This window comes from Salvelinus namaycush, chromosome 2, assembly GCF_016432855.1.
Source record: "Salvelinus namaycush isolate Seneca chromosome 2, SaNama_1.0, whole genome shotgun sequence".
In the NCBI taxonomy this organism is placed as follows: Eukaryota; Metazoa; Chordata; class Actinopteri; order Salmoniformes; family Salmonidae; genus Salvelinus; species Salvelinus namaycush.
The window spans coordinates 61,294,982-61,314,744 of record NC_052308.1 but is presented as its reverse complement, the minus strand read 5'-3'; the positions used below and the strand labels follow the sequence as shown (position 1 = coordinate 61,314,744).

Here is a 19,763-nt window from a genome sequence, read left to right as displayed (position 1 = left end):
AAGACACGGCGGTTGGAGCCAAAAATCTCTAATTTGGACTTCTCAGACCAAAGGACAGATTTCCACCGGTCTAATGTCCATTGATCATGTTTATTGGTCCAAGCAAGTCTCTTCTTATTATTGGTGTCCTTCATTGTTGAAATGCTCCACTACTAAAGGGCTGATTCACACAGTCTCCTCTGAACAGTTGATGTTGATATCTGTTTCTTGAACTCTGTGAAGCATTTATTTGGGCTGCAATTTCTGAGGCTAGTAACTCTAATGAACTTCTCCTCTGCAGCAGAGGTAACTCTGGGTCTTCCATTCCTATGGCGGTCCTCATGAGTGCCTGATTCATCATAGCGCTTGATGATTTTTGCGACTGCACTTGAAGAAACTTTCAAAGTTCTTGACATTTTCTGGATTGACTGACCTTCATGTCTTAAAGTAATGATGGACTGTCATTTCTCTTTGCTTATTTGAGCTGTTCTTGCCATAATATGGACTTGTTCTTTTACCAAATAGGCCTATATCTTCTGTATACCCCCCTACCTTGTCACAACACAACTGATTGGCTCAAATGCATTAAGAAGGAAAGAAATTCTAAAAATGTATTTTTAACAACACATACCTGTTAATTGAAATGCATTCCAGGTGACTGCCTCATGATGCTGGTTGAGATTATGCCCAGAGTGCAAAGCTGTCATCAAGGCAAAGGGTGGCTACATTTGAAGAATCTCCAATATAAAATATATTTTGATTTATATAAACACTTTTTGGTTACTACATGATTCCATGTGTGTGTTATGTCATAGTTTTAATGTCTTTACTATTATTCTAATGTATTATCTGTATTTGGTTGGGGTGCAGGAGGCTGATTAAGGAGATGGAAGACAGGCAGAAGTGTGAGAAGGTGGAGCTGGAGCGCCTGCAACAGGAGGTGGAGTCCCAGCGCAAGGAGTCTGATCAGGTGCAGCAGCGCATCCGCCGCCAGGAGGAGACCCTCCGCTGCCGCAGCCAGGACATCGAGAGCCGCCTGCGCGACCTCTTGACTGAGAAGCAGCGCTTTGAGGAGGAGCGCCACCGTGAGACCAAGGAGCTGGAGCTACAGAGGCGCCAGCGGCTGAAGCAGCAGGAGGAGCACGAGGATGAGAAGCCACAGGACGAGGAGGCGCGCCGCCATAGCGAGGCGGCAGAGCGTGCCGAGCAGACAGAGATCTTCCGTGAGCTGGAACGGCTGAAGCGGGAGAACGAGGAGCAGGCGGTGCGGCTGGAGGCGGAGAGGCGGAGGTTGGAGGAGGGCGAGCTGGAGCAGCTAGGCCTGGTTGGGCGCCTGGAAGAGCAGCTGAGGGAGCGCCACGAGGCGGCGGCTGCCCTGCTGACCCGCGAGGACACCCGGCGCCTGGACGAGGAGCGCCGTGCCTTGGCCGAAATCCGCGAGGCCCTGCTCTGCGCCAAGGAGGCCAGCGGGCGCTCCGACTATGACGGACTGGATGTGGAGGCCGGGCACGCTGCCCAGGTCCGTTACACGGACTTCAAGGCAGCACAGGTGGAGGAGCTGGGTCAGTTGGAGGAGGGGCTCCTGCAGCAGAAGAAGTGCCTGGAGAAGGAGGTGTCTTCAGAGCGCGCTGCCCTGGCCCTCCTGGTCCACGCCCACAAGGAGCGGCAGCGAAAGCTGCGCGAGACCCAGGAGAAGGGAGCGCAGGACGCCTCTGAACTCTCCCAGGAGGAGCAGCGGATGCACCAGGCCGAGCAGTGCCTCCTCTTCAAGGAGCGCCGGCTAGCCAGCCTAACCGACAGCCTCCTGCCGGCGGTGGCCGAGGAGAGGCAGAGGGCGGAGGAGCTGCTGAAACTCGGAACCTCCACTGGTGCTGACAGCATATCCAACATATCCCTGGGACTAGACAACACCCTGTACCAGGTGGAGAAGGAACTTGAGGAGAAGGAGGAGCGCCTTACCTCACACTGCGCCAGCGCCGAGCAGCTTCAGCAGCTGCAGGAGACGTACGAGTTCACGGCCAACGTGGCGCGCCAGGAGGAGAAAGTGCGGCGCAAGGAGAAGGAGATCCTGGAGTCGCGGGAGAAGCAGCAGCGTGAGGCCCTGGAGCAGGCGGTGGCGCGCCTGGAGAGAAGGCACTTAGCGCTGAGGCGCAGTGTCTCGCTGGCCCCCGAGAGTGAGGAATCCAGGCCCAAGGCCTCCATTCTGGGGCTCGCGCGGGTACTCGACCAGAAGAGGTGAGCACGCTTGTGATTTACTGTCACTATAGATAAATCTGTAGAATCAATGAATAGTAAAACATTTGTCCTTTTTAGTGGAAAGTGTGTAGTAGACACATTGCTGTCTGTTAAGGTCATGTTTTAAGTATCCCTATATTTCTGTTATTACGGTGCTATCACTCTGTTATTAGTGCGCCTGCTCAGGAGTCTCATTGATGAACCTGGTCTGAGTGTAATGGCAGCCATGTATTGTGGTAATACGGTTGAGTAAACGTTGTTCAAATGGAACCTTGTCGTATTTGAGATAACACTGTCCACATAATTATGGAAAATGTAGATAAGCTTATGTCAAAGTTTCAAGAGATGATGCGAGATGGTAAATGACTGTCATTGATGAGCGATGATGGTACTATCACATTGACCAATCTCTCCTGTTTTAAAATGGTGTTCCTCAATTGGTAATATGATTATGGACATGATAAATGAGTAACCCCGCCTTTTTATCATGATATTGTGCTAATAGTTTTGTGGAATGAGCGTATTTATCATGACTCTTTGGGTTGATAGACACATGACAACTTTCCATTTTCTCTCCATGTCCTCAGGGTGGAGCGGGAGATCCATAAGCTGAGGCAGAGGATCAGTAAAACTGAGGGAAGTGGAAGGAGTCACACTGGGAGCGGCGATGAAAAGACCAGTCTCAGCACCCCCCCTGTCAGCCCAATCCAGAGCCTACCCCCAGTGCTTCCTATCGCAGATGACGGGTACAGTGCCTTAAAGTATTCACACCCCTTGACTTTTTCCACATTTTGTTGTTACAGCCTGAGTTTAAAATAGATTTTTTTTGTCACTGGCATACACAAAATACCACATGGAAATATGTTTTTTTTTTTTTAATTTTAACAACAAAACAAAACAATAAAAAGCTTAAATGTATTGAGTCAAGAAGTATTCAACCCCTTTGTTATGGCAAGTCTAAATTTTAATTTTTCTATTTATTTATTTATTTATTTGACTAGACAAGTCAGTTAAGAACAAATTCTTATTTTCGATGACGGCCTAGGAACAGTGGGTTAACTGCCTTGTTCAGGGGCAGAACGACAGATATTTACCTTGTCAGCTCGGGGATTTGATCTTGCAACCTTTCGGCTACTAGTCCAACGCTCTAACCACTAGGCTACCTGCCAAGATGGCGTAGCAGTGCAGTCGTGTTTTGTTCGTCCTCTCGTGTATTTTTCATCTTTTGTATATATTTCAATTTTATTTTCAATCTCTTTTCCATTTTATTTCAATTATACCTTCAGGTAACCTGCCTCACCCAATGTGATACGGAACCGCTATTATTTAAAAATGTTAGACCTTATAGCAAGAACCACCTAGCCATCAGAAGCTAACCAGCTAATTAGCTACAAGCTATTTAGTCATTGTTAGCCACTGCTAGCGGCCTTTACCTTCTACACAGATACCAGCCCTTTTTTTTTTGCCTGGATAATACTCGCCAGCCTACCAGTATCGGACTGTCTCTCCACTACAATGCCGGATTCCTGGATTCCTGCCGTAATCCCTGGACCATTATTCCAGATCTTCACAGCTAGCTAGCACCACCGAGTTACCCAGTACCGAAGCAATCCTTGAGGCAATGGAGCCCCTAGTTCCACTCATCATACCTCTGATACCTCCTTTGTCCCACCTCCCACACATGCGGTAACCTCACGCATTATAGCCAGCATGTCCAGAGATACAACATCTCTTATCATCACTCAGTGCCTGGGCTTACCTCCGCTGTACCTGCACCCCACCATACCCTTGTCTGCACATTATGCCCTGAATTTATTCTACCACGCCCTCAAATCTGCTCCTTTTATTCTTTGTCCCCAACGCTCTAGGCGACCAGTTTTGATAGCCTAGAGGATATTGACCTCATCCCGTCAGTCGAGGATGCCTGGTTATTCTTTAAAAGTAATTTCCACACCATCTTAGATAACCATGCCCCGTTCAAAAAATGCAGAACTAAGAACAGATATAGCCTTTGGTTCACTCCAGACTTGACTGCCCTTGACCAGCACAAAAACATCCTGTGGCGGACTGCAATAGCATTGAATAGTCCCCGCGATATGCAACTTTTCAGGGAAGTCAGGAACCAATACACGCAGTCAGTCAGGAACGCAAAGGCTAGCTTTTTCAAGCAGAAACGTGCATCCTGTAGCTCTAACTCCAAAAAGTTCTGGGACACTGTAAAGTCCATGGAGAACAAGAGCACCGCCTCCCATCCGCCCACTGCACTGAGGCTAGGTAACACGGTCACCACCGATAAATCCATGATAATGGATCCCCGCAGCTACTCGCCCAAGCCTCCCCAGCTTCTCCTTCACCCAAATCCAGATAGCAGATGTTCTGAAAGAGCTGCAAAACCTGGACCCGTACAAATCAGCTGGGCTAGACAATCTGGACCCTCTCTTTCTAAAACTATCCGCCGCCATTGTTGCAACCCCTATTACCAGCCTGTTCAACCTCTCTTTCGTATCGTCCAAGATCCCTAAAGATTGGAAAGCTGCCGCGGTCATCCCCCTCTTCAAAGGCGGTGACACCTTAGACCCAAACTGTTACAGACCTATATCCATCCTGCCCTGCCTATCTAAAGTCTTCGAAAGCCAAGTCAATAAACAGATCACTGACCATTTCGAATCCCACTGTACCATCTCCGCTGTGCAATCCGGTTTCCGAGCCGGTCACGGGTGCACCTCAGCCACGCTCAAGGTACTGAACGATATCATAACCGCCATCGATAAAAGACAGTACTGTGCAGCCGTCTTCATCGACCTGGCCAAGGCTTTCAACTCTGTCAATCACCATATTCTTATTGGCAGACTCAACAGCCTTGGTTTCTCAAATGACTGCCTCGCCTGGTTCACCAACTACTTCTCAGACAGAGTTCAGTGTGTCAAATCGGAGGGCATGTTGTCCGGACCTCTCGCTGTCTCTATGGGGGTGCCACAGGGTTCAATTCTCGGGCCGACTCTTTTCTCTGTATATATCAATGATGTCGCTCTTGCTGCGGGTGATTCCCTGATCCACCTCTACGCAGACGACACCATTCTGTATACTTCTGGCCCTTCCTTGGACACTGTGTTAACTAACCTCCAAACTAGCTTCAATGCCATACAACGCTCCTTCCGTGGCCTCCAACTGCTCTTAAACGTTAGTGAAACCAAATGCATGCTCTTCAACCGTTCGCTGCCCGCACCCGCCCGCCCGACTAGCATCGCCACCCTGGACGGTTCCGACCTAGAATATGTGGACATCTATAAATACCTAGGTGTCTGGCTAGACTGTAAACTCTCCTTCCAGACTCATATTAAACATCTCCAATCCAAAATCAAATCAAGAATCGGCTTTCTATTTCGCAACAAAGACTCCTTCACTCACGCCGCCAAACTCACCCTAGTAAAACTGACTATCCTACCGATCCTCGACTTCAGCGATGTCATCTACAAAATAGCTTCCAATACTCTACTCAGCAAACTAGATGCAGTTTATCACAGTGCCATCCGTTTTGTTACCAAATCACCTTATACCACCCACCACTGCGACCTGTATGCTCTAGTCGGCTGGCCCTCGCTACATATTCGTCGCCAGACCCACTGGCTCCAGGTCATCTGTATGTCCATGCTAGGTAAAGCTCCGCCTTATCTCAGTTCACTGGTCACGATATCAACACCCACCCGTAGCACACGTTCCAGCAAGTATATCTCACTGATCATCCCCAAAACCAACACCTCATTTGGCCGCCTTTCCTTCCAGATCTCTGCTGCCAGTGACTGGAACGAATTGCAAAAATCGCTGAAGTTGGAGACTTTTATTTCCCTCACCAACTTTAAACATCTGCTATCTGAGCAGCTAACCGATCGCTGCAGCTGTACTTAGTCCACCTTTAAATAGCCCACCCAATCTACCTACCTCATCACCATACTGTTTTTATTTACTTTTCTGCTCTTTTGCACACCAGTATCTCTACTTGCACATCATCATCTGCTCATTTATCACCCCAGTGTTAATCTGCTAAATTGTAATTATTCGCTCCTATGGCCTATTTATGGCCTACCTCCTCATGCCTTTTGCACACACTGTATATAGACTTTCTTTTTTTTCTACTGTGTCATTGACTTGTTTATTGTGTTATTGGCCTGTTTATTGTTTATTCCATGTGTAACTCTGTTGTTGTCTGTGTCACACTGCTTTGCTTTATCTTGGCCAGGTCGCAGTTGTAAATGAGAACTTGTTCTCAACTAGCCTACCCGGTGAAATAAAAATAAATAAATAAATAAAACCAAAAAATGAATTCGGGAGTAAAAAGTTGCTTAACAAGTCACATAATAAGTTGCATGTACTCACTCTGAGTGATTAACAGGATTTTTTAAGGACTACCTTAACTGTACGTATGGGTACAGTTATCTGAATGGTCCCTCAGTCGAGCAGTGAATTTCAAATACAGATTCAACCACAATGACCAGGGAAGTTTTCCAATGCCTCGCAAAGAAGGGCACCTATTGGTAGATAAAAATGTAATAAAAAGCAGACATTGAATATCCCTTTTGAGCATGGGGAAGTTATTAATTATACTTTGGATGGTGTATCAATACACCCAGACATTACAAATATACAGGCGTCCTTCCTAACTCAGTTGCCGGAACGGAAGGAAACCACTCAGGGATTTCACCATGATGCCAATGGTGACTTTTTAAAACAGGGTTTAATGGCTGAGTGGAAAGAAGTAAGTCTGTACAGAATAAAAAATATTCTAAAACATGCATTCTGTTTGCAACAAGGCAGTAAAATAATACTGCAAAAAATGCGGCAAAGCAATTCACTTTTTGTCCTGAATACAAAGTGTTATGTTTTGTGGCAAGTCCAATGCAACACATTACTGAGTATCACTCTCCATATTTTTAAGCATAGTGGTGGCCGCATCATGTTATGGGTATGCTTGTAATTGTTAAGGACTGGGGAGTTTTTCCAGGATAAAAAAGAAACGGAATCGAGCTAAGCACAGGCAAAATCCTAGAGGAAAGCCTGGTCGGCTTTCCACCAAACACTGGGAGATGAATTCACCTTTCACCAGGACAATAACCTTACCTTAGTTGCTTACCAAGAAGACAGTGCATGTTTCTGAGTGGCCGAGTTAGTTTTGACCTAAATCTGCTTAAATCTATGGCAAGACCTGAAAATGGTTGTCTAGCAATGATCAACAACCAATTTGACAGAGCTTGAAGAATTTTGATAAGAATAATGGGCAAATGTTCCACAATTCAGGTGTGGAAAGCTCTTAGAGAATTACCCAGAAAGACTCACAGCTGTAATTGTGACTCTAACATTTATTCACCCTGGGTTGAATAATTATCTAATCAAGAGATGTTTGTTTTTTTAAACTTTTTTTTCTTTTGTGCAAATGTTAGAAATTTTCTTTCACTTTGACATTTTGTGTAGATCGTTGACAAAAAAAAAGACAAATCAGTTTTAATCTCACTTTGTAACAACAAAATGTGGAGAATGTAAATGGTTGTGAATACTTTCTGAAGGAACTGTATGTGTCAAATCCTATGCAATATTCACAATGATTGCCAGAAACAGCACAGGCAAATTTGTTGTAGGTGGGGAATGATGAAATGTAGATGTCAAAGTAACTACCAGATGATCATATTGAAGATGCCTTATTTGTGGGCCCTAGGGTTGACCTGGCCATTGTAGATTTTGAGTGTCTAATAAGTTTCCTTATCAATTGACAGGATAAATGCATACATTGAGGAGGAGGTTAAGAGAAGGTTACAGAAGCTGAACCTCTTCAATGGTGACAAAAACATTGAGCTCTCACTTTCATCTGAATCTCTGCAGGTAAGCATCAGTGATACATTGTTTTGTTTGCATTCTCCGTACAGAGCGTATGCAATATTAAGACGGTGATATTTCTCAATCTCAAGAATATATTATTGATGTTCAAACTCATAGTCTTAGTCACTGTAGCCTCCCATACAATCGGAGCTTAATAAAGAAACCCCCATTTGGAAATTGTGCCTTTGAAAAATAGCAATTATATGAAGTTCTTCAATCCTACAGGAGGACAAAGAAGTTAATGATTCTAGTTCTGTTAGATTAACAGATGAGGTAAGCCCAGGTCCTCGACACGGTATACAGAATGGACTATAATCTGCATGCATTTCTGATAATTCTCGATAGAGGTTACATGGACCAATCACGTGGGATCTTTTTCCATCCTTTCTCTAATTATGTGGATGATGTTTTTCCTTGTTTGCTTTTCTTTTCCCCAATAGGATATGAATTCTGCTGCCTGATGGCAAAGTTGTCCATTTGCCGCAACATATGCAATTTTAGTTTGAGATGAATTTGACATTGCATTGTATCTTTTAGGAATTGTTTGTCGTTGCTTAGAGGTGTGGTCTTATTCATTACAGGATGACAACAAGCGGCAAAACCCTGTCAACCCTAGGAAATTGAAATATGAGGTAAGACATGAGTATTTTCTTTTTTTTGTGTTGGAGATGAAGAAACTAACCAGACATTTTTAAACAATAATTTAACTTGAGTGGCAGTCATGCTGAATCTTCACTAACCACCACACCAGCTATGGGAAAATACATGCCGCTTGTAAAAGGAGCTTTAGGGAACATCCTGTTTTACAGGAATCCCACACTTGTATCTGATCAACTATATAAGATTCCTAAACCAATAACCTTTTTAAAGACCTTTTATAAAGAATTGGCAAAAACTTAAGAATATAGCTGTTTATGGGGATATTAACTAGAAACATCCACACAATCACAAAGAAGCAAATTGTTGGATAAATTGGAAATTGGATAAAATACTGAATTGGCTAAATGAAACCAGTCACTGACCGAGGAGGCCGACCTAAGTGTAGAACAGGATAAGGATACATGTCCAGCCAAACAGGGTTGATATCTGGTTTTGTAAGAAAAGGAGAAGATTGCATGGAAGCCTGGGATGTGTAATTGTGTGTTCATGCTGCATAACAATCATCAATCACTTTTTAATTCTGTTTTGAATTGTAATCTTTTGCTCATCTGCTATTTATTTCAATCACAACTGGATCTTTACACTTGGTGGAGGAAGAACTTAATTTACTGGGGTGAGAATGAATACTTGAAAGACTATATAATTCAGAGCTGTGATCTCTGGTTTGAAGTTATAGTCATCGAATCCCCCCCCCCCCCTTTTCCACACAGAAAGACTCCATGCCCTTGCTGTGGCGTAGCTTCCTGTATGTCCCAGGACTTGAGACGAGCACTCACCTGGAAGGGCATACAACAAGTTCAGAAGAAGAAGGTGGCAAAGACCACTCGGAGTTAGATAAAATTGGCAACCCAGAAGGGGAAACCAAAGTCTTGGCACAGAAGGGCATGATGCCTTATAAAGAGGGTGAAAAAGCAAAATGGTGGCAGATGGGAGTGAAGGGGAAGGTTGACCAAGCTGAGAGCGAGAACAATGGCTGTGATTTTAAAACCAAGGACTGGGGATTTAGGTCTACAAACACCATAGTCAGTGAGGATGGAAGTAACAGCCAATGTAGCCCAGATGAGGGAGTAACCAATTTTAGTTGCTACATTGTTGACAAGACCAAAAGTCTATCATATTCTCAGTCCAGAGAAACCAGAACAGAAAACCCAGTGTTGCATGGACTCACACAGTTTGGCTCTGTGGAAGCTAACAAAGACCAAGTTCAGAACACAAGCAAGACAAGTAACGACACTGCAACTGTGATCAACTCTGAAGTCCCCATACTGAGACAAAGTTCAAAGAGACAAATCTCCATCAAGGGCTACTTTGGTCTCAACAAGATCCCTAAAGAGTCTGTAAATGGGCAGGTGCAGAGGAATCTGGTAACTTCAGAACCGGATCGACTAACCAACGAACTGGGAGCCAAACAGAGTTACGTCCTTGGATACTTGGCAGGCAAGCTGTCTGGAGTTTACAACGACGCTGGACGATATCTGCAGAGTACACGGGATATCATTCGGCAGGTTCGAGCAGGAGAGACTTCAGCATTAACTACTACATTATCTCAGTACATGACCTTAGTTACAAAAGATCTTCCATTTGTTCAGAAAAAGCCGCTTGACCCTTCAATGAAACCCGACTCAAGGCAGAATAAAGTTCATTTTGCCAATTTGACAGGCAATTGCCTTTTCAATGTACCCGAGAATGGTCATGTGTCTGCAATTTCGGACATTTCATTATGGCCTAAAGGCTCTGTGACAACATACAAAGACGGGAAGCCTGTAGTTTATTGTCAGACGCTCGTGCAGTTTCCCATCTGCCTTTCGGAATTACAGTCTCTTCCACTTCAGAAGATTCTCATTCGTTTGTACTGTGTGACGCCCAAAATCGCTGCCTCTTCCCACCACCTTTTGGGTATCTACTGGCTAAGTGTTGCTAATTGCAAACAGCCTACACCACAACCAAGTTGCTTACTGTTATCTGAAACCGACCTCTATGCAGTCTCCGCTGGTACTGGTTTAGGTAACTACCAGCCTTTGGTAGTTTTTCAGCACTTCAGTCTCTTGCACATCAAGGAGATCCAAGTGAGCTTTGCTGGGCAGCATGTACGACTCCTGGGCTCCACTGAAGACACCATCTTGGTCATCTTCACCCACAGCAAAGAGCTTACCCAGGAGCTATGCTGTACCCTGCTGAAAATCATTGCCCCGGCAGAGGTTCAGGAAGGCCCAGGAGCCCACCCCTTGCTTCGTGGAGACCTCTCACGTCTCTCTCTGGACTGGAGGTCCCACGTTCCAGACCTCCTGCTGGATTGTGGCCTCTGTGTTACCTCACGCTTTAAGAGGATCATGGCTGACCTGCTCTACATCCTGCACGGCAACATGGAAGGACCCAACAAGCCCTCCTTGGCTAGCATACACCTTCTTCTCTACACTTCCATCAAGGTGGAAAACTATTCCACCTCGCGCCAAGATGTCCTTTGCCAGTTCTTTCTCACAGACAACCACATAGGCTTGGTGCAAGAGGATGCTGTGTTCCACCCGGTACCTCGAGGCTCAACTTTGGTTCCCATCCAACCCCAGTTTCAGGGAGTGGAGCTGCGCAGACGCTCAGACATCCGATGTGTGCTTGTGAGACACAGCGATCGATGTATGGTGCTTGACATCGCATTCTCCACGACTCACAAAGGGCAGATTGAGACCAAAAGAAAGACCAGGAAAGGCGTAGCCATTGTCACTCTACCTTCTGATTGCAGGCCCCCAGCTGATTCCTGGAAATTAACTTTCAGCTCTACCTCGGATGCAGCAATCCTAATCAATCATCTGTCAACCTGATTTTAAGGCTGTGCTTACAGGTCATAAAAGGATGTAATGCTAATAGGTAATAAAAGGAAAGGAGTTTAACTGCCACTGCAGGCCTGAAGTGTAATGACCGTGCCGTCCTGCTGAACTCTTGTTTTCTGTCAGCGTTGCGCTTGAGCAAGAAAGCCATGGTGAGTTGGCTAGCTAGCTACATTCAGTATTGTCAGCCAACTGCAGTTATGAGTATAATAATCAGCTAGCTAGACTGATGACATTAGGGTTTGCATACGATAAGAGTTTGGCAACATTATAGTAAATATTTCACTTGTAAATCCTATTTTGTTTGAGCATGACGGCACCGTCCTACCACTTCCGGTGTGTATTTAAGACTGTTTAAATTATTTGTTTGATTAGTTGAAAATTATATTTTAAAAAAACAACATAATTATTGTAACCATGCCTTTTGTAATTGTTAATGTACGTCCACAATGTCAATGTAACATTTTATTGAAACGTATCTACAGGATCCTCATGAACATTGTGTTATAAGAAAATACATGTCCATATTATGAATATAGATCAAATACTAAAATGTCAAGGTCTAACTCCAATGGCTGCTATTGATTTTAATGTATTTTATAGTATATTTGAATGCTTCTCTTAACATACTGCCACTGTGGTGGTACACCTTGATGAAATTGTTGTCACTTTAAGAACAGTTTTACTCACAAACCTAATTGTTTTGTATTGGTGTAGTTAATTAATTAGATATTTCATAGATTTTCTTCTCCACTACAGGGAATAGGGTGATCTTTTGTTTAGTCAGCTTAGCTCTCTTTCTCTGTTCTTACATGAATGCTCACATCAATCATTTATGCCTGGTGAAATCGTTTTCTTCAATATGTTTGTGTATACGTTTATGCATATCAATCATATGGTAATGTACAATATGATTTTGAGGAATATGTGTGAAAAGTAACATGACGAATGTCTGACGTACAATATGACTTGTGACTATGATCACCGCAATAATGTTAATAAAATATGTTTAATTGTTTTAACAAAAAAATAAAGATGGTGTTCTGTATAAGCCTTTGTGTTGCCTGGTGGTATCTAGCTGTTCTGTTTCGTACCTGTTCACTGTTGTCATATAAATAAGACTCCACCTTCCTGTCCATGTTTCGCTCTCTCCCAATTCCCTTTTGTTCCACCCATGTCTTTCCCAGCAGCGATTTGTCTCTGTCCCTCTTGGGACCAACTCCGGCTGCCTAAAGGACCCCGTTAGAATTAGCATTCCTCGCTACGTTCTCAGAGGGCAAGGGAAAGATGAGCACTTTCAGTTTTAAATTAAGGTGAGCTTCTCTTAAGTATCTCTCAAGATCCAGGATCATCACTTTGCTGTCTCTGGTCTTGCGTACATGTCTGATTTTAGAATTCTGGCGTTTTTCAATGAGTTAGTTGTATCAGTCTTGTACTCAGTATTATTTTCCTCTCTCTTTTAGATCACTGTAATGGATGAAACGTGGACCGTCTTCAGGAGATACAGCCGCTTTCGGGAAATGCACAAAACTCTCAAGATGAAATACCCCGAGGTAAAAGACTGATGAACTAGGAATTACCACATACAACATGTCCTCCCCTATTGGAGATACTCGTAGTATAATTGATGCGATCTTAATGACCTTCTTCCATACCAGCTTGCAGCTTTAGAATTCCCTCCCAAAAAACTCTTTGGAAACCGAGATGAGCGAATGGTTGCAGAGCGGCAGAGTCACTTGGAGGTGGGTGCTGGCATTGACACATACTATTGCGTTTCTTAACAGTAGTATAATTAAGTTGTAATGACTGACAGGGTTATCGAAATCTGTCAATCAGTGACAAAAGTCTGAAGGTTTGTCATTCTCATCCATCAGTTCAGAGACCTAATTTTTCCTTGACATACATTTTAAAGTAGTCACCAAACTGTCAATCGCAAGGCATTCCTAGTCGATCAGCAAACATTTCTGTAGAAAAGCCAATGATAAAGCCTTACGCTCCAATTTTTTGTTTTTATTATTCTTGCGCTGTTGGCGGTAGGTGCACTTGATTCAGAAGCCCTGCGCGCTGGTTAGGAAAAGTGTTTCCATTTTTGAACCATTTAGTTTGTATGAAGGGACAAACTCTGCCTACCCTGCAGACCAAGAGAGCTAAATCAAGTGTGCCTACTACGCTGGCCAAACGGATAGCTCAAATCACCATGCCTACAGCTTCCACGAACCCACAGCAAAGTTTGATACTAGCCTAGGTGAGAGTTCATAACTTTTAAAACCCTGACCAAAGCGAGACCGTCAAAGATGCAGCAAATAGCTGATGTGTTTGAGTGAGTTCATGTTTAAGGTTTTATTTAACACTTTTACTAAACTTAAAAAGCGTTTCTCCCTACTTCTACTCGCGCTACAACCACCACTGCAGCTGCAATGAATGTATCGACAGGCCTGTGTTTTTATTATTAGCAGCTCGTCGTGTTTTGTTGTTGTTGTTGATGTTTTTCGCCCCTTTCTCTAGTCATAAGAACGACGTGAATTTGTGCATGAGCCAGAAATAATGTAGTGAGACTTGAGTTTCGCCATTAGGTGGAAGACTGTCCCCTCTCTCTCTGGTCACTCTCCCCGAGGAAAGGAGAGAGCAGGGAACTTGAGAGGCAGACCCTCTGCTGCTCTCTCCCTCCACTGAAACTGACCATCAGATGCAGGTACCATCAGTACAGTAAAAAACAAAAGCTAATTTGTTGCAAATTATTTCAATTCATGCTCAGCTGTGCCTTGCAAGTGATACAACAACTGATCTATTTTGTTATTAAGGCTTAAGTTTTGAAATATAATATAGTCTGAAGGCCAAGCATAGTGAAATATGTTGTAATAATGTATTGGGCCTACTGCACAAACCTCATGTTGCATAGGCTTACATTATTTTAAGTCGTGTTTAAAAAAAATAATAATCTGAGCGCTAGATCTCTGTTTGCTTTTTGACTACGAAAAGGTTGGTGACCACTGATTTTTAAAGTGTGTTTGAACTGTAGATTGCACTGTAGGAATGATTATTATATTGATTGATATCCATTGTATGGATAAGAAGAAATATTGTCCTATGGTTGGATGACTAAGCAGGAGATAAATGCTCCATGCTACTGTCATTGCTCATTTACACCCTACTAATCTATAGTATTCTCTCTTACTTGTAGTCATACCTCACTCTTCTCCGTTTGCTCCTCCCAGAAATATCTGAAAAACTTCTTCAGGGTTATGATGTCGCCGACCTCGGGCTCTCCACTCCGCACTGATTCGGACTCTGAGGGTGGTCTGCAGCTGTCCAAGTACACCATCTGTGACTTCTCCCCGTTCTTCAAGAAGGGCGTCTTTGACTACAGCAGCCATGGAACTGGTTGAAGACATTTTAGATGAGGATGGGTTGGAGCTAGCCTTGCCCCAGATCATTTTGTGCTGTTTTGCCATTTCCTATTGTCATGCATTGACCATTGGAGTTGGCGAGATGGCGCAAACAGATCTGTGACCAGGCTACGATGGAGCAGCTTTAATCCCAAAACCAAAGTGTGCAGTGCCTTCGCAGGTCGCAGTCTAGGTATTGACCTCAGTACAACCAAGTTATCAGAGGCACTAAGGAACAGATATCGAACTTACTACTCACCTTACTACCTTTTTTCTTCTAGATCTCCTTTCCTACTCACTCTCCTACTTTCCTACTCACTCTCCTCCTTTCCTACTCACTCTCCTTCCTTTCTTGTGGAAATGGTACTTCTTTATGAGGACCAAACACATGAGAAATGGTCTTATCTTATAAGTCAAGTAAGTAATGTAATGACAACCGGTGTAGAATATTTGCTATTACAGTGACACAAAATGGTTCTAAAGCGGGCCTTGCTGAAAGGTAATGCAACCGCTGCCAATCTTGAAGACATTGCAAAGTCATGGCAGCAGTGACTTGCTAAGTCATCTACTCTGCTCTCTTCCTGTTCACCACAGTTTACTCAGAATTAATGTTTTGAAGGGAGGCTTTACAAAAAAACTATTTTTATGCAGCTATAATTTTGATGGCAACTCTAGTTTCTACCATTTCTGGTGATATGCAATTGAGACTGACATGTGCTGTAACTATGGGAACTGACCAGGAAGGCATTACTCTTCACTACATGTAGTGTTGATAAGGGTGGCCTGTTTCTGTACTGTAAGGGGATGTTCAGTATTTTATAACTTTAATGTTAGATGGTTCCTCATCATAAAAGTAGACTAACCCAACCATGGGTTACATTTCTTCTAGCCCATAAATTACTTTAAAGATTAGAAAGCAAAAAACTGAACTTCCCCTTTTAATGTTGATACCAATTTCTCATTATTACACAATGTATCAATTGTAAATAGTCTGAGGAGAGGAACTTTTGAGTGCGATAACAAGGACTCGTGATCACTCCCAGTTTAGGTGAAATGTTAACTAGTCATTTTGGTGAGCTGTCGAAGTAATAGTCTTTGACTTCACCTTTTAATGGTAGCTACTACAGTTTTTAAAAAATTAGTCAAGCTGATGTCACATATGGCATTGGTGCAGGTTGAATCATAGTATTCAGGATTGTGATAATAATCATTGAACTAATGGTGGCACAGAATAGTCTCTCGAGACTTCACCTTTCAACACTTAATTGTGCATTTTTGGGCCTAGGCAGTTGTTGTGCCTACTGGTCGTGAAAGCTGTTGCTAACAGTGTTGCTCCATGTTTCCAGATGGCTAATAGAATTACGCTTTTGTCGACTGTATGTCTTCCGAGTTTCACACTTAATACAGTCACTGCTGTTGATTCAACACTTCAGAAACACTTTAATAACTGTACTATACTGTAGGTGCTAATACTTGAGTTGTGGATGTCAAACATAGTTTACTTGTGGTTAGACTTAGTACGTCTTTTGTAAATCTAACAAATTATAATTATTTCTTTAAGTAATAAAGGTGGTACAAATATACTACAGTTTCACATTAAATGTAGTATAGTGCAAAAAACTTGAATCGCTCCCTTTGTGAACCATATTGTATACATATAATGTATATTTGAATGTTTATGTGCATAGTTTTCTAAATGAAGTGCTTGTACACACGCGATGTAAACTCTATTGGCATTGAATGTCATAAAAGGGATTGTATATTATAACTGCTATTGTTGATTTCAGTTGGAGATGATTTAGCTTTGATATGTTAATGATGTAAGAAGAGTATCACTTTGCTTTACTGGTGTCCATTTTGAGACTCCTCCAAGTTGAAGGATTGAAAGTCGGTCATATGTAAGTACTGTAGTATAAACGTTTTGTTTTATATACATTTTTTTAAAACTGGAATATAATTAGAATTATATTGATTTTCAGAACTGACAGCTCATTTGTGTATTTATGTTCTGTAAAAACACTTGGCTATCTGCAGAATAATGTACAGCAAGAAACTGATTAGCTGTACCATTTTATTGAAGTTGTAACTGACACATTTACAAAATCAATACATTTGATAAAACTTCTGCAATATATTTTGCTGCGGCATTGTGTGTTTATAACATGGATGCAACTTGATTAAAAATGATGGACAGTTTATGACCTCTTGAATATCTTACAGGAGTAATACACTTACTGGTGTAATACACAGCAAGCATATCAAACAATTTCTTGTGTAACTCATGTTCAAATGGGTGTAATATTTTAAATACTTTGAATTAGGAATTACGGTGCATTTGGAAAGTATTCAGACCCATTGACTTTTTCCCCACATTTTATGTTACAGCCGTATTATAAAATGGATTGAATTGTCCCCCCCCCCCCCCCCCCCCACAGCTACACAACAAAATACCCCATAATGACAAAGCAAAACCAGGTTTTTAGACATTTTTGCAAATGTATTAAAAATTCAAAACTGAAATAACATTTAACATTTACATAAGTATTCACTCTGGCTGGACCACTCAAGGACATTCAGAGACTTGTCCCGAAGCCACTCGTGCGTTGTCTTGGCTGTGTGCTTAGGGTCGTTGTCCTGTTGGAAGGTGAACCTTCACCCAAGTCTGAGGTCCTAAGAACTCTGGAGCAGGTTTTCAAGGATCTCTGTACTTTGCTTCGTTCATCTTTCCCTCAATCCTGACTAGTATCCCAGTCCCTACCGCTGAAAAACATCCCCACAGCATGATGCTGCCACCACCATGCTTCACCGTACGAATGGTGCCAGGTTTCCTCCAGAAGTGACGCTTGGCATTCAGGCCAAAGAGTTCAATCTTGGTTTCATCAGACCAGAGAATCTTGTTTCTCATGTCTTTAGGTACCTTTTGGCAAAGTCCAAGCGGGCTGTCATGTGCCTTTTACTGAGGAGTGGCTTTTGTCTGGCCACTCTACCATAAAGGCCTGGTTGTCCTTCTGGAATTTTCTCCCATCTCCACAGAGGAACTCTAGAGCTCTGTCAGAATAACCATCGGGTTCTTGGTCACCTCCCTGACCAAGGCCCTTCTCCCCCGATTGCTCAGTTTGGCCCGGCGGCCAGCTCTAGGAAGAGTCTTGGTGGTTCAAAACTTCTTCATTTAACAATGCTGCAGTAATTTTTTGGTACCCTTCCCCAGATCTGTGCCTCGACACAATCGGGCGGCAGGAAGCCTCGTGGTTAGAGCGTTGGACTAGTAACCGTACGGTTGCAAGATCGAATCCCTAAGCTGACAAGGTGAAAATCTGTCATTCTGCCCCTGAACAAGGCAGTTAACCCACTGTTCCTAGGCCGTCATTGAAAATCAGAATTGGTTCATAACTGACTTTCCTAGTTAAATAAAGGTTAAAAAAATAAATAAATCCTATCTCTGTGCTCAACGGACAATTCCTTCGACCTCAGTGCTTGGTTTTTTTCTCTGACATGCACTGTAAACTGTGGGACCTTTTTATATGTCTAAAAACCTTTTTTTCACTTTGGTATTGTGTTTGTGTGTGTGTAAAATGTTATCAATTTTAGAATAAGGCTGTAACGTAACAAAATGTGGAAAAAGTCAAGTGGTCTGAATACTTTGCGAATGCACTGTATTTTGGCAATGTGATTGTGTGTGTATATACAATAATTGTGTATACTATTCCTACAGTAAAAGCTAAGCAATTCACTGACCATCCCAGTTAGATCGTGAAAAAGGAACTTCTCATTTAAGGTGACATACATACTCCAGTATTCCGAGGCAAAACAACAAGTTCACACACCCATCAAGGCTACTGGATGGAAAAATACACATATCAAATAGCCTTGTGAAAAAACAAAGTGATGTCTTAATGATTCAGAGGAACTTGCAAAGACTCGTCATGATCACTTCCTGTAGATTTTATTGCCAAGGAGTTTATGCTCTCACTGTTGTGACTTCAGTTTGCGGAATATGGAGCATGACATAAGGGGATTCACTTTGTTTAGGAGTACCTTCACCCTTCGTTCCTGGAACACCTGCCAGATGATATATACACTCACTCTGAACCTGAGGGCTGTGTTCTGCTCTCGGCCTGGCCCCATGATCCTTTATGACAGCATAGATGTGGTCGTCTGCAATGTTCGTGCCTTCCGCTTCAGCCCTTACTGCTCTTCTTTTTGAGGAATATCTCCAGATGAAGATGCTCATTAACAGAAGCACCCCAAAACCAGAACCTACACCAACCAACACTTGCTTAGTATTATTGTGTCTAGTTTTTGGTCTCTCTCCAGAACAGTTGGTTCTTGGGACACTCTTGCCATTGTCTGATGTCACTCTTAGATATACTGTGGGTTGCATATTGCAGAAGTAGGTCCCAGAGTCTGAGGTTTTCAAACTTACTATAACCAATGACTTGTCTATTATTGAGCCATAATGGTTGCCTGGATCGGGAATGTGCTTTCTGTCATCGACTCCATCTTCAATAGTGACAATGTCTACTGTCTTACAATCTATTTCTCTGCTCCATGTTACGTAACTTCCCACAGGGTGATTACAGCTCAAGGTTACTGTTTGTTTCTCAGGCATTGTCTTTTGGGATAACCCTGTCATAAGAAACATCAATAAAGGGTTAGGATCCACACCTCAAGATGCTATTTTTTTTGTTTTACCCTGGATCTAACCCTATAGTAGTCCATTCTTTCAGATAATTGAGTAGGAAAATATGAATGTTGCTGCCTATGATGGTCAATGAAATCATAAGCAAGACTGAGCGTCGATCAGACTAGACTG

At 42.9% G+C, this 19,763-nt stretch overlaps 1 protein-coding gene across 1 annotated transcript in view; it reads left to right on the top strand.

Annotated features, from left to right (window-relative positions):
• Positions 1–15,090, top strand: part of LOC120065379 (kinesin-like protein KIF16B) — a 33,403-nt gene extending 18,313 nt beyond the window's left edge. Inside the window, exons 19-25 of the mRNA XM_039016336.1 lie at positions 850–2,214; positions 2,802–2,960; positions 7,980–8,085; positions 8,664–8,714; positions 13,028–13,117; positions 13,223–13,306; positions 14,780–15,090. Coding sequence (XP_038872264.1) covers positions 850–2,214; positions 2,802–2,960; positions 7,980–8,085; positions 8,664–8,714; positions 13,028–13,117; positions 13,223–13,306; positions 14,780–14,950 — 2,026 coding nt within the window. The 3' untranslated portion in view covers positions 14,951–15,090. The remainder of the gene's footprint in view (positions 1–849; positions 2,215–2,801; positions 2,961–7,979; positions 8,086–8,663; positions 8,715–13,027; positions 13,118–13,222; positions 13,307–14,779) is intronic.
• Positions 15,091–19,763: the final 4,673 nt, after the last annotated feature.